The 15271-nt window shown below is 37.5% G+C and overlaps 2 protein-coding genes across 2 annotated transcripts in view; one reads left to right on the top strand and one right to left on the bottom strand.

Annotated features, from left to right (window-relative positions):
- The window catches only part of CPNE3 (copine 3), a 47824-nt gene that overhangs the window by 3394 nt on the left and 29159 nt on the right, over nt 1-15271 (top strand). The window lies entirely within an intron of this gene.
- RMDN1 (regulator of microtubule dynamics 1) lies at nt 1438-15079 on the bottom strand. The gene is made up of 10 exons (XM_027683357.1): nt 14945-15079; nt 14177-14288; nt 12338-12425; nt 10440-10599; nt 9702-9791; nt 8999-9054; nt 7020-7107; nt 5380-5410; nt 3944-4077; nt 1438-2000 (listed from the first exon to the last, which is right to left on the bottom strand). The coding sequence occupies exons 1-10, from the start codon at nt 15062-15064 to the stop codon at nt 1962-1964; spliced, it is 918 nt and encodes a 305-aa protein (XP_027539158.1). The 5' UTR covers nt 15065-15079; the 3' UTR covers nt 1438-1961.

Genomic DNA, 15271 nt, shown 5'->3' with positions numbered 1-15271 from the left:
GTTGCTTTATTGTTTTGGTAACTTTAGCTGTCTCATAACTGCAGTAGTTTTTCCTGTGGGTAAGGGTTAGTAAGCAAGAAAAAAACAAACCCAGTAGCCTTCTGTACACGTATATGATCTGTGAATTGGTGCCAAGCACTGAAAGCATGGCTCTGGAGGAAAAAAAGCACAACAATTAATATACTCATGTGTACAGGTAATTTAAACTTTCAGGGAATTTCAGTAATACTACATTGTAATATTTTCTTTTCCCATTTGAATTCCCCATAATTCACCTCTACTTGGGGAAGTGAGTAAGACTGAAGAAAGGGAAGACAGCAAAGGCTGGAGCTCAGACAAGGGAACCATTGAGGTAACACTACTTGAAGGAGCTACTGCGTAGTTCATGTGTTTTGTTGGTTCCTTTCTTCCTGCAACTCAGCTGCTTTTCACTACACACTGAACAGTTGTTACTCAGTACCTGGATATCCTTCCTCTTTGTGCAGCAGCAGAAAAGGCACCTAAGTAAGGTGCCTGTGCCACAAAGCTACTGGAGGCAAATCTGTGTATGGCAAATGTTTTTGTAGTGCATGAATGCAGAAAATTCTCCTACACACCATATCATCCACCCTGAGACACTGCCACACTTCATTTTGATGCTCTACTAATAGAAAATATTAGAAATATTTATAATAGAAAATAGTAATAGAAAATACTACTAGAAAAATAAAAATTAATTTAAATTACTTAATTACTTTAGTGGACAAACCCCCTGTTTTAACTAGTTTCATAACGTGAAGCTAGAATTAAAGCCTCAGATTCTCTCTCAGCTGTTAATTTTTACTACTGACTTAGACCAGGCTTGGTTTGTTAGTCTTAGCAACAATGCTGTTCTTCATATTCCTCCTATAGATTTTCTAGTAAAGCAAACATTAGGTATTTATAGTCAATTTGATCTAGATTGTTCTACTGACAATACCACATGGAATTGATTGCCTACTATCTTTTCATTATTTGGTCCTCTTTTTCTCTTGGGTAATCAGAATATACTGTCTGGAAAGTCTGTAAATGTTTTCTATGCTGGTTATGTAACTTAGGTTACTTTATATTTCTGGTGAAAATTCCTGCTAAAATGGTCGCAAGACCAAGTAGAAAATTTTATCTTTATAAACCGAAGTCCATACGCTTCCACATAGCAGTTCCTTTCTAATGTATTGGGAATGTGTATTCCTCCTGTTGTCACAGTCTAGGGGAAATTGAGTGTACCCAGCAAACATTTATAGCCACAAAATCATCAGAATTCACAGCCTTTAAATAGAAAAGTAAGTAATCATATTTCACAGATCACTGCTGATATCACCCATAAATTTTCTTTGATGTTCCCTACTTGTGGGGGTTTTTTTTGTTTGGTTTTTTGTTCCTTTGTTTTTTGTTTTACCACAGCACTTTTTGCAAAGACAAACACTAGCATTTAAGAGTACTGGAATTAAGATGGTGCAGGCTTAAAGAGAAATCTGTAAGAGCAGGTAATAATGTGAACATCTATTACTCTTGAAGACCACTGAACCCCACAGCAAAATGCTCTAGAAAAAATTGCAGAATTAAAATTGTTATGGCCTTGTCCCTCTTTTTTTAAACTTATGCTAATCATGTTTCTTATTATTCCTCATATACAACTTGTAGTTTAAGAGTGTAAAAAACTTAATTAAAAACCTGTGCAACTCCTCTCCCAGCCTTTTCCCTCTAATATATCCTATATATATTCCTTGGTTGTCCATAAAGCCCTTCATTCCCATACAAATCAGCAGAGACGATTACATAATGAAACATCTTCTAGTTGACAGCGTAATTGAAATGATATGGAGATAGAAGGTCTGGGCTGTACTTTTATTAACAGCTTCAATAAACCAAAGTAGTATTTGGGGCCTTTTTCCTATGCTGCTCAAACCTGAGGCACTGAATTCCCATTGTCTTGTTTCTTCTTATATAGAATTAAGCAGCTCCAAAGCTTCTTTTTGTACCTGAAAGAAATAAATGGTAACAAAAGAGTGCCAGGTAGTTACAGGCTCTTCTACCAGAATTTGCCACACAAGCACCCAAACGCTTCACCACAGTTCTGTATATTCAGAATCCTCCTACGACTAGTCATTTCTCATCTGTAGTTCAAGGTGCTCAATACTTGAAACATGAATAGAAATAAAACCACTTAAGCCAGTGTCTTCAGTGTAATTCATTCTATATATAGTAAGTTTATTTGTGTTGGATACAGATGATTAGCTCTTTATTTGCTGTAGTCCAATAGTAGCATGTAGGAAGTTGTCCTACCTCTGACCGTAACCAACCAACCCAGAGTTTTCAAGATTCTGGACAGCAGGTAAGAGAGTGTGAGAAGACAGTTTCTGAGGTTCCCTTTGCCTAGAGGTTCTGGGTAAAATCTAGTATGATTTCATTATGACCTCTAACATTTATATTAAACCCCTCCAAAACCCAAAAATCCCAGCACCACCACCCCCTGCCCCCCAAACCACAAAAAGACCCTCCAACTCAACAAACTTCTCCTGACAGAGCAAGCAGTGCAGACAACATAAGCCAGATACCTCTGAGTATCCGTAGTAACAAATGTTCAGAAACCCTAGTTATGCTGAGACAAGAATTCAAATTTCTTTGCACAGGCCACTTTCCTTCATACTGGACTACCAAGTCTAGCTCCCAATGAATTTTGCACTTTACACATTCACCCAGAGAACGGAGAGAATACCGCCTCTCTCAGTTCAGCAGCTCTGCACCCCTCTAGGAGATCAGGAAATGGATGTTTGTACCAGGAGGCCGTGACTGGCTCCAGCAGATAAATGGTTTAACAACTAAGCTACTGCACAGAATTCACTCCTGACTATTGCTTTTCTGTGGTTCTTAAGGCAAGCTTTTGGGATCACTGGTTTCACATGTGCCTCTAGCTACTAGTAACTGTCAAAAGAATTGACTAATTTCATACACACCTGAGACCACTACTACTTAGGCTATGAAATACAAGGCAGTGGAAGAACATAATACTCGTATTTTTACTGAAAGGTGTTAAAGGAGCTCACTTTTGGAAGAAACAGTTTGAGCCTTACCAGCAAATCTACAGAGGGATTTTGTAACACTACCTCAGTAGTGTTTTTTCAGATGCGTGAAATGCAAAATCCTACCAAAGTATTTCTAACAATTAGGATATTAGAATGTCACAACCCATATGGATGATTTCTGTAACAGTTAAAGCATCTCACACTGTAGCTTAGTGATTGGCCTCTAATTTGTTAGGCAACTATAAGAAAAAACAATTAGCAATGAGTTAGTACTCTGTATATGTTTAGGTAGGAAGTAGATGCCTACCCATCCAAACCAGGATCCTTCTGAGCAGTTCCAAAGGGTAATAAAGTGCCTGATGTCACCTTGCATTGGAGGTTTGCTGTCAAAGATTAGTTACCTCCATCTGTGTCAATTCAGACCATCTGAATCTCTCTCTAAGGGCTTGGAATGGATTGCAGTATTAAGTTTTTTACATATATGTGGGATTTTTTTCCTTCCTCATGTTCATGTGATTTTTAGCTCTTCCAAAATGTGATTCCTACCTTTCCAGTTTTAGGCATATGAAAGGTCAATTTGCTCACAGAGACAGAGGCTAGCTCAGGTGCCTGCCTGAACTTAAGCAACACAGCTAAGGCTGGGTTGTTGTTAGCACTACAAAAACATCATGGAGAAGGAAAGGTAACAGTTCTCTACAATAAATAAACAGAATATTTCCAACCACTATGTTCAGGGGTGATAAGCTACATACTGGAATTTTTTGGTGCTGATGTGATTCTGAATAATAGGTGCTAAACTACAATTTCATCTGAGTTAACTTTATAAAACATTTCAATGCCATGATGTCACATGTTGGTTACAATACATGATTGTGCTATTACAGTTCTTAATTTCCTACCTGTTTGTCCTCTTCTGTCTGTGCAGGATACTCCTTTGCTTTGCTTAACCAGAGAAGAGCCATCTTTTTATTGTTTAACTTCAAGTACGTCTTCCCCAAAAAGAGCAAATTTTTGCTGTAGAAATTTGGATCGGCTGCATAGACAGGAGAAAAGCTTTACATGAGAATGAGTAGCATATTATCAAAGCCCTTTGATACTTATTTCAGAAAACACATATAGTCTTTTGGCTTTGGATCAGAAGGAAGCCAATGTAAAACTTTCACTTACTAGATTTTGGTCTTATATACAAGTATATTAACTAGAAGCTTGTTAGTTAATATACTAAATGAAACTAGATTCCTCACAAAGAGCAAAGCAATGAGCTTAATGCATAACAGCTTTGTTTTGCAGATTTTGGGCTTTTTTGGACCTAGCAGGTACAACAGGCAATGCAACCAGCTGAGCAAGTATAGGCAAGGGAAAAAAGGGCACATTTCCTAGCACATAAAGATACCAGTGTAGCTTTCGTTGCACAGAAGAAAACTTAAAATTATTTGTACCCACATTCAACATTTTTTAAGTAGAGATTTAAAGGTTTTTACTAAGCAAGCTTGGCTATCAATCATTATTAAAGGCTAATCTTGCCTACAGTCCATACTTATAATTGCAGGCTTTTTCTGCTGCTGGATCTAAGATCAGGATTCAAAACATACGGAGGTGTTTTAAAGGCAAATTTTGAGATGAAGTTCAGTGTTCCAGCTCACAGCTGCCTTACGCGACACCCAGGGGAAGACACACAATTAGCTTTTCCTTTAAACTTCACTGGTTTAACTATGTACAAGTCTTTCATAAAACCCTGTCTTTCCTTGTCTTCCTTTATCTTTCAGCTAGTCAGTTTTGCTTACGACTTCACTCTTGGAGAAATAGTAGGTTCATATTTTCTTCTACATCATGTGGACAGTTTTACTGCCAGTTAGATTGGCACTCTGATCCTAATCACTTCTGAAATAATAAAAAGTGTGCTTTTTCTGTTGTTCTATTTAGAATACAGAGAACTAAATTTTGAGAAAAATAACTTTATAAAATTCTCTTTATTTGATTTCTTCTTTCTCCTGCACTCCAGTTGAATTCCTTGGGGAAGAGTACTTTGTTACTCAGGAAGGTACAAATTTTACTTTAATACTTATTCTGAAAAAATCTTCACATTACATTGTAAGTGATGATAGAAAGTGTGTAATATACTTTGAGTATCTCTGAAGAAATGTGCCAACCTAACAGTCCAGTGTGCTGACTGGTGCACCAGGCTGATACATTTATCAGCTGATCATACCATACTGTTTGGTTTACCTGGCTATTAATGGCTACAGCTATTAAGGTGATACCAAAAACTAGAGGTTTACTGCAAGTCATCATTCACAAAAGATACTTTTCAGTCAAAACAAGCTTGAAGTATTACCTTCCTCTGCCATGTGAAAGTAACGTAGAGCCTGTAAAAGACAAAGTTGTCTTCCTTAAAATGAAGAATAAACCAAACACAATAGTCAAACTAAAGCCTGACGTGCATGCTTAAAATAGCTGAATAAAGACTTCCTGTCCGTGATCTTATTTTTATTAATTCAACATGCTATGATGCTTCTCATTCAATGTACAATCAGATTTGACATTATTTCAGCAGAACTAGTACTTATCCAAAATATTCCCCTACCACTTCTTCCATTAAGTACAGTACCACCTGTTTGTCCCCAGCAAACCAGATTGTGTATTTCCAGTTCAACTTGTCAAGATAATTTTGCATTTTATTTGTACCATCCAGCATCTCTGCAGTTTTCCCCATACGCTTCTTATGTATAAATTTAACTGATGAAATGAATCTTATTATTTAGGACATTAATGTTAACAAACGCTTCAGAGAGAGAACTGACTCCCACAGAGCACTATTTGGCACCCTCTTACATGAGGATAAACATTTCTGAAATCCACATATTTTTCAATCAGTTTCCCATCCTGCACATATGAAATTTCAGTCCAACCCTACCTCTTCCTAATGGTACTAGTTGGGGGGAAAACACTCTCAGAGAACTTAAAAGTATGGATGTATATACAAAACATATTTTGTACTGAAACTGCAGAAATCCTTCCAGTACAAGTTTGCTTCTTCAGCCACTTTAAGTGCTACAGAACTTGATGCTGGGACTGGCATGATTTTGCAGTATTTGAAATCCTAGTTGATGCTTTGTATTCTTCTGAGAGTGATTTTCAGCACAACTTACAAGCTTGACATTCCATTAAAAAGTTTTATTTCTTTCTCAATCAGACCTTAAATTGCTTTCTGTGTAACAGCAAGCAGTCTTCTACGATTACTTCCTAGTGACTCCTGCCCCCCCACCATAAAAGAACAAAACAGTTATTAGTTGATGTAAACAGAGATTGTAACAGCTGCAGCAAACTTTCCTATTACCAATTTAATTTTCAAGTTTCTATATATGTACAGGTGTTTAAATAAGATGCACGCTGTTTTAGACACCCTAGAAGATAAATATCTGGACAGTATGTTTTAGAGCGTATGACAGCAGGAATTATCATAGCAAAGAGTAAAAACATTATTTTCAACTTAAAAAACCCCACCCTTTGTGGCCAAGGAATGAGAGGGTATTTGCTCATGTTAAGTAACAAAGCAACCTGTTGCTTTTTAGCATTTAAAGGGACAAATTCTAATAGTCCTATCAAATAAATACATGGTAAAACAGCACCATATAAATCATAAGCACTTCACTAGTACAGACAGTTATCTGCAACAGATCACAACAGTAAATACAAACTAAGTTACATATAGCTTGCTGTTTTCTGCTGCATAATCTACATGGAATAATTTTCACTATTCTGTGTGTGCTACAGCTGAAAAAAATTAAAAGGTTTTTAAGTTTTTAGTTATCCCTCACCCTCCTGTTCTGTTCTTATTTTATTATTGATAGTTGTAAACTCCCAAGTCCATGCTTATTCCATAAGCAGAGGTCAGCTTTCACAGGAAAATAAGTAAAAGTATATCAACAGCTTTGTAGGGAAAATAATAATCTATGAAACATTTTCATACTGTACCTCTTGAAACGTGGAAGTTGGCGGTGTGGCAAACAGCGTTGCAGCAATTTTTCTTTGGTACCATGGCATTTCAGCAAAGGAGTAACACCTGAAGCAAAAAACCATTTACATCTACCTTTCCCATATTTCTCTTGTTTTTGAGAAATATTCTCATAATTGTTGTTGAACATAAAAACTGGATGTCATAAGTGTTGTTTTCAAGAGTCAAAACTCCAGACACACTGCAAGTTCTAAAATCATGTTCTTACATCTGTGCAGGATGTCCGAAACTGATACTGAAGAAGTTTTGATGTGTCTTTTACTGGGAACTAATTACGTTAGGTAGAACTGGAGACATTTACTAAGCATGAGACAGCTTTTGAGTTTTAATGATTTTAATGTGTGTATTTTGTTCTAATATATTTGTAAAAATGGCACAACTGAGTAATGTCATTGCCTTACCTCAACACTACTTTGCTTTTTTCAATTATTAATATAAAGCAGATCTGCAGTACATTCCTGAAAGACTCTGATCTATAAGAATGAAAATAAATCCAAGAATCAAACCACTGTGTTCTAGGCTAGGTCATGCTACACTGTTTTCCTATCTACTAAATAACACAGGTAATCCATCAGTCACCTATTTATTGGTGAAAACATTTGTGAAGCATTTCAAGTCCACAGAACATTCCAGGTGTAAACATTAAACAACGCTTAAACATTCAGTTTAGCAGCCTCCCACAATGAGTTTACAATTACACTATGTAAAATAGAGCACTCTAGAGGAGGTGAAAAATTAATAAATATTCAAGAATTGGCTGATACCAAATGCCAGTTTCAGAAGAAGATGCTCTGGGATTCAGTATTGAGTATATTTAAACATACAACATGGGAATATTTTAGAGCCAAAAGCAGCAATAATCTCACATTTCTTATCATGTTTTCTAATTTTCCTTAGGAACAATGTCTTAAGTACTTTCCAGAACAAGCTTCCTATCTCAAAATGGACCTTGAGGCTCAGTCAGTTGGTAGCATATGCTTTTGTTTAGGTATTTGGACTATTGCAATTGTTACATCATATGGGAATGAGTGGTGGATGCTGAAAAACCAAATAAGTTTGTAAACTAATAAAAAACTCTGGAGCAGCAGATTGTAGTTTTCTCTGATCCTAAAGAGTCCAAAAAATCCATACAGAAAGTAAGTGTGGTTTTTAGTATTTTTTTTAAACCGCAAATATATTGGTTTTCTTTATTTTCAATCTCACAGCAGAGATTTCCTGTAAAACAGTGTAACAGCTTTGGTCTTTTTGAAACAAATAACCAAAAGCGCTGTCTGGAGTCTCTCACCAACACATAAAAAAACCTGCTTTCCATCACACCACTTCCACAGAATGCCCTGGTCTGTATGGAAAGCTGTATTTCCAGTCCCTTTGCCTGCTATGTAACAGTAATTTTTAGTACCAGTTTCACTGAGCAGTACATTAAATTTCAAAGATTTTTTGTTAATATATATGAATTTATAAATCCATTTATTAGTATAACTTTGAAAATACCGTATCATGACAGATAACAAGAGAAGTATTTTAGGAACACATCTCACTTTGGTAGTTTTTCACAGACTGTATTAAGTTGCAGTCATCACTGAAATTCAATAGAAATTCAGTGTTGACTCCATTCACACCAGTAAACCAAAATGAGCAGCACTCAGAATTGCTGATGCCTGCTATGGATTCTATGAAGCAAACTTAATGTCTGCAAAGCGAGTTTTTAATAGTTCCATACAAATAAATTAAATGAACAATTATTTTTCATCTTTTTGAACTGCTTAACAGCTAGACTTTTTCAAGGCATGAAGTTCCATACCTGTTAAATAGGTTTTCATGTTTGCATCAATTACAAGTCACTAAATTATTACAAGCAGTTCTGCAATTCATGTAAGATATTTTATATTCTGGCATTTTTTTTGCCATATGCTAGATTTTGTTTGAAAATATGCCTTACCAAATCCCTATAAGATGAATTGTTGTAGCATCTTTTGGATTTAGTTCAATGGCTCTCTGTTGAGGGGAGAAAAAAACAACACAAGATATAAGAAGTTGTTCTGACACGTGGATTAAAATACATTTAAAAAGTAGACTTGTTATCCTGCTGTTAATTAAACCAGAGTCATCATGTGTAGAATTTCAAGGCAATATATTATTTATTCAGTACATAACTACATCAGCTCACCTCCAAAAAACTGACAACACTGACAGATTTCTAAGCACTTCTGTTTAGTAGGTCATTAAAAGTTGCATATGAGACTTGGTGTGTTCAGATTTTGATATAATCTCTGGTGATATAAAATTAGTAGTCCCTTATGTTTTCCAGTATTTGTCCTTTACCACTACATAATCCACAAAGGACAGCCATTTCTCAATACCACTGTTACATTTTATCTAGTCCTAAGAGGTGTCTAAAGCACTTTAGCTATTTGAAGACTCCCTTCTAAAGGGATTTAGTTTATTGCAGGAAATAATTTGTACTCCTTGCTTCCCCAGCATTTCTGGGGCATATGTCACAAGAACCCAAAAAACAAAGTGTCACTAGAGATATAAACAGAAGTACACTTTCAGTATTTTGCCAAAAATTAGTTACCAGTTGTCACACAATCTATACACTGGACACATTAATGCTGTCATATGCAAAAAACTGTTTGCATTACCTGGAAATGCTCCTTGATAACAATAGCATTTCCAATTTTAGTCTTGATTCCTTCATAGTCTCCAACATCACTGAGGCAAATTCCATACCACTGTAATTCAAATAACAAAAATAAAACATTTAATACAGCACTATAGCTATTGATAGTACATTTTTAAAAACCTGCAACCAGAAGGGCTGCCACCACCACAAATGACAAACAAGCAAGAAGTATTTGTTGTGAACAGCTGAGGCAGCATCAGTGTGACCTACTGGTCTGCATGTGTAAGGGAATAAATGTCCTCTTCTGATCTTTGATGTCAACACAAGTGACAATACTTGCCCGTGAGAGAAGCAGCACCAAAAAAAAAAGCAGAATGAAGTCAGGGCCTGAAGTATTTCCAGTGAAACCCTACAGAATACAGAAATAGCAAGCTAAATGTGGGACATGTACAACATTTTTAAGGCTACATCAGAGGAGGAGGAGCTGATTACATCTGCTGTAATAAACCTCATCAGTCACACCTCTTTCCATGGTCCTGCATACATTTAGCCAGTTTCTGTTTTCTGTATAGAGGAAATTTAGCTGGAGAAGTCTGAACTCAGATCTTCCAAAAAAGTTACGGAGAATCAGAAGTCTCATTCATTCTCAGCTGAAAAGTTAAATTATGCTGAAGTTTGCTAACATAGCACAATGCCATTTCCAGTTTCTACTAGCAGAAGTCAACAAACAAGATTTCAGTTATTTTGCATGGCTCACCTTGTGCGCTGCAGAATTTGATTCATTTTTTTCAAGAGCCTTTTTTGCATACTCAAAGGAGTCATACGTCAGTTGTTTCTTCTCCTCTGCAGAAGTACTACTAAGCTGAGCTAGATCTCGTGATGCACGTGCCAGCCGCCACAACAACTCCGCATCATCACTAGTTAGGAAGAGAAACACTAACATTTTAAAGCAATAATGGAAACAAAGCCAGCAAAGATCTTAAACCGGTCTTTCAAAATGTATCTCAAGTGGGTGATAAGACAACAGTGTATCATCTGTCCTGCTATGCTATATACTACCCCAAGATAACAAACAGGAAATGAAAGCCCACCATTACAGACTGTCTGACAATACCTCTGTTCTGCCATTCTGGTCTGCAAAGCAAATAGATCTGTAGGAAAGGTCTTTGTTTTCTCAAAAAAAAAAAAAAAAAAGAAAAGATAAAAAAAAAATAATGGTACCATTCAGCACACCGGAAGGAAAAGAGGACTACTCTGTTCTTAGCTAGATGGTATTTTTTCCAGCATTCCACTGATTTGTATTGATGTTTACTTGGAATATTTAAAACATTATCAATCTTTTCCCTATAATTATACTTAAATAATTAAATTCTTCCTAGAACAACAGTGAAAAAACACAGATTAGCCACACCACCAGCACAAAAAGCTTTATGTTTACGTATTTATTTATATCACTTTATCAAATGGTATATGGTAGGTTATAGCCAATGATAAAGGATCTAAAATTTGATTTTGTTCACATTGTTATGAAACACTGCTTGCACTTTTAGAGCACAACCATTTTAATTTTGGCTTTCCATTTTAATAGAGACTTAAATTTAGAGTCTTTCAGAGGTCTTGTCTGTGTGGCTATAAACCTCCAGCCCCGGAACACTGAAGTCAAAACTACCAGAAACTAAAAGTATTTAAGAGCATATAAGAATTATTGCTAAACTCAGAGTATCAGTTTTCTATTTTTATCTGGAGTAACAGCGAGTCACTGCTCTTGCAGCACAGCAGTCCTGCTCTATTCAACAGAGTAACACAGAACTAGAAGGCTCATTTTTCAGCTAAGTCACAAAAATCTTAAGTACTGCTACTGGAATCATTACTCCTCAGAGAATAATTAGTGTTGTTATATACCTAGTAAAAAGCTTACACCTCGCTTATGATATGCTGTCCCTTACAGGCTGGGGACTTCATTTAACTTCACAGGTTTAACACTTGCACCCCTGGCAAGAACAAGGTGGGGAAAAAGAAATAAGGAAAAAAAAAAAAAAAGGATTTGCAAACTACTGAAAGGACCAAAATGTTTTTTGAGCGAGATGTTTTGTCTCCTCCAAATGAATGGACTCTTAAGTTTGCAATCCCTTTTCTGCTTTTTCTTTAAACACCTTACCCCAGTTCACTTAATGTTTTGTGCACATAAGACATAACTACATGAGTAAGGGCATGTTTTGTTCAGACTCAAATCCTAACATTAGACAAATGAAAACAGAAAGAATAGCTGGTCAGCAGTGAAAAAGAAATAAAACTGACTCGAAAATTTTCAACACCTGAATTCTAGGTACCTTGATCCTTTACTAATGCATAGATACATTATGAGTTTTTGCAGCAATTTTAAAATTATTTAAAATTTGAGTAACAAAGCAAACAAGCAAAAACCTCTCCTTCACAGGACTGCAAAACTTAAGGGTTAACTCTCATCTTCTACAGCTAGCAGTTCTTTCTTTATTCATTTTTCCAGTAGAAGGGAAAATATTACTAATCCTTTCCTACTTATATAAGGGTGAAAGCAAGGTTCTCCAGCATACCACAGTGAGAATATTCGTTGAAAAACTGATACAGAAGAGCACCGAAAAGAAGTCACAGTAATGTCTCAATGCAATGAAGTACCTATTTTTATGCTGAACCAGCAACCGATACAGCTTTTCAGTTTCTCCACTCCCATACAGGTAGTCTGCTTGTTCTATCACTTCTTCCACTTAAGAAGAAATTAAAATTGGGGAAACAGAAGAACAAATTACAGGTATTTAGCACATTATAGCATAAACAAAATATTTTAGAGCAAGACAAACTAGCTAAAAATGATATAGCTCTTTTTTAGGCCATCATTCCTAACAACTTACAGGTACAGCAGGATTGAATAAGCAACATGTACAATGCTCAACTAGGATGAGAATCAGTGCCTCTCTAATGCAACTAGAACAGCTTTCAGCAAGACAGCTTGGATGCTTAACAAAACATAAGCTCTAACCTCCTTCATAAAAATTGTGTTTATAAGCTTTCCTTTTTGACGTTACCTAGTAAATATGGTAGACACGTTTAACGGCAGCAGAGTTTTCCTTAACGGAAGAAGGAAAACATTAAAGGTTATTAAACACAAAAGCCTGCTCTTCAGCTTAAAAAGATCCTAGACTATAAATCTGGATAATTTTTAACCTTGCTGTCTCTAAATATCTTATCTTTCAAAGATAAGCTAATAGTCTACCTGGACTTTAGATCTTAGTGTTTAAAATGAGCTTCATGGTACATCTTCAGTAGACTGTTATGTTTGCTTGTTGACCTGAACACTACTAACATATCTAATGACTAAATGCTCAAAACTCTGAACACATTTCACATGAGGTGTTTTTATGCAAATTATTGTACTTTTATTGCTTTGGAGTATTTTTCAGGTATTTCTATTTTACCCTTATTTTCACCTTATCTATTACTTGTTTTGCAAAGAAAGTCCATTACCATTGCTTTTCTTGGCAATGTAAATGCCAGATTCAGGAGGGAGCACTGAAAAGACCAGAGGTGACTACAGTGTTATTTATGTTCCTCATGAGAAATGAGGAATTCCTTATTCCTTGTTATTACTATTTTTTATTTGTGTACCAAGTAGCTATCTCAAATCTATTCACTGACACTTCTTCTGTTATAGAAAATGAAACAGTTCCTTATTTGCTCAAAAATTAATTGTCTGAATTTTTATTTCTATAAGCATCAACACCGTATACATACAGCCAGTCAGGCTCATTCTCTATTCAGCTAGGCTTACTCTCAAAATCCTTAATTTACCATGTGATAGACAAGTTCTAAGTCTGCAACAATATTCTCTTTTAAGATATTGTTACTGTTCTTCCAGCAGTGAAACTATCCTTATTCAAATTTGAAAAGGATATTTTCTCACTTGATATATTGTTTTCTGGTAGGGAAAGCAGGGTTTTGAAGTATCACAAAAATACAAGACATTTCTCAACTTTCTCTGAGGTGCAATCTCAGTATTGCTCAACTAGATTAAATGGGAATCACACTTTTTTCATACTGAAAATCTAAACAAGCTAAAATTTCTATAAATCAATTAAGCTTTGGTCTGTGTTCCTAACCAAACTATAACTTTTCAGTATGATTTATTTAAACCTTGGGCAGCAAGTTAGGTATCATACACCTTGTGCACGTGTTCTATCCCTGTCAGGATGAGCTACTAGATCTGCTTTCAGTGACAGCTGAAAGAATCACTTGTTAAACTGCTACAAGGCTACCCATAAACGACTCAAAAGCGTCCTGCCATTAAATCACATTGCATGCAGTCTTAATGGAGAAAATCAAAAAGCATTACACCATTTTCCTCTATAATTCTTGCACTAAAAATTTTAACTTTCACATCAGAATATCTATCTTTCCATAGGATAGATATATATCTATATCTATAGTATATATCTATACTTCAAAATTTGAAAATATTACCTTTGAAGCTTGCATGAACCTCAGCAAAGCCAAAAATCAGCTTATGAGCTTCATAAGCCAAGAAGGACCCTGTTGAAAGCACAAGCCCCCTTTGAAGGCTTTTTCTAAGCACCTGTGTGGGATCATAAGATAGATATTAACATTATCACTTTGAGTTTAATTTTTTTTTTTTTTTGCCTGTAGCACCGGTTATATTTCAGATTTTGAGCAAAGAAAAGACTTTTAAATGTTAAGAAAACCTTCATAAGACAAAACAGTTCATCAAGAGGGTATTTTAAGTATATTCAACAGAAGCTCATAATTACACTTTAAAACGACCACAGTGCTAGACTGAAAATAAACCGTAGATACGGAGCAAACACAAGAGAAGAAGCAAAAAAAGCGCACTAGTGTTCTTCAAACGAGCAGAGGGCTCCTAGCTTTTGCAAAACCAAACCAGCCCTTCGCTACGCCCCGCGGTGCCGGAGCCTCCCCACTGCCGCCTCCTCCCGCCTCCCCGCCCGCGGCGGAGCGGCCCCGCGGGGGCGAGCGGCGGCACAGCCCGTGAGAATCATAGGATCGATCAGGTTGGCAAAGACCTCTGAGAACATCGAGTCCAACCCATCACCGAACACCACCATGTCAACTGGACCATGGCACGAAGTGCTGCGTCCAGTCTTTCCTTAAACACCCCCAGGGGCGGTGACTCCACCGCCTTCACGGCAGCCCGTTCCAAGAAGCCCCCGTGAGCGGTCGCACCCCCCCCGCCCCGAGGGGCACCCCGGCTACCTCGCTCCACGTCCGGCCCCGGCCCCACGGGCCGCCCGTCGCCTCCCGCCGGAGCCGCAGCCCCAGGCCGGCAGGACCGCGACGGAAGGGCCGCGCCAGCACCGCCATGAGCGTCGCCATCGCCGCCGCCAGCACCGCCCCCCGCCTCCAGAGGAGCCGCTCCGCCCCGCGGCCCTGCCCGGGCGCGGGGGCACACAAGGGCAGGGGCCGCCCGGCCCGCCGGCCCGCCCGCTGTGCCGAGCACCGGGCATTGCGCTGCCCCGAGAAGGAGCCACGCCGGGCCTCGACCCGCCCGCCCGGGACGCGGGGCGGCCGGGAAGGGCGGGG

The sequence above is a fragment of the Neopelma chrysocephalum genome, unplaced genomic scaffold (assembly GCF_003984885.1).
Source record: "Neopelma chrysocephalum unplaced genomic scaffold, ASM398488v2 Primary Assembly neopelma1_22, whole genome shotgun sequence".
Taxonomy (NCBI): domain Eukaryota; kingdom Metazoa; phylum Chordata; class Aves; order Passeriformes; family Pipridae; genus Neopelma; species Neopelma chrysocephalum.
The sequence above is the reverse complement of the archived record's forward strand: the minus strand, read 5'-3'. Positions and strand labels throughout refer to the sequence as shown.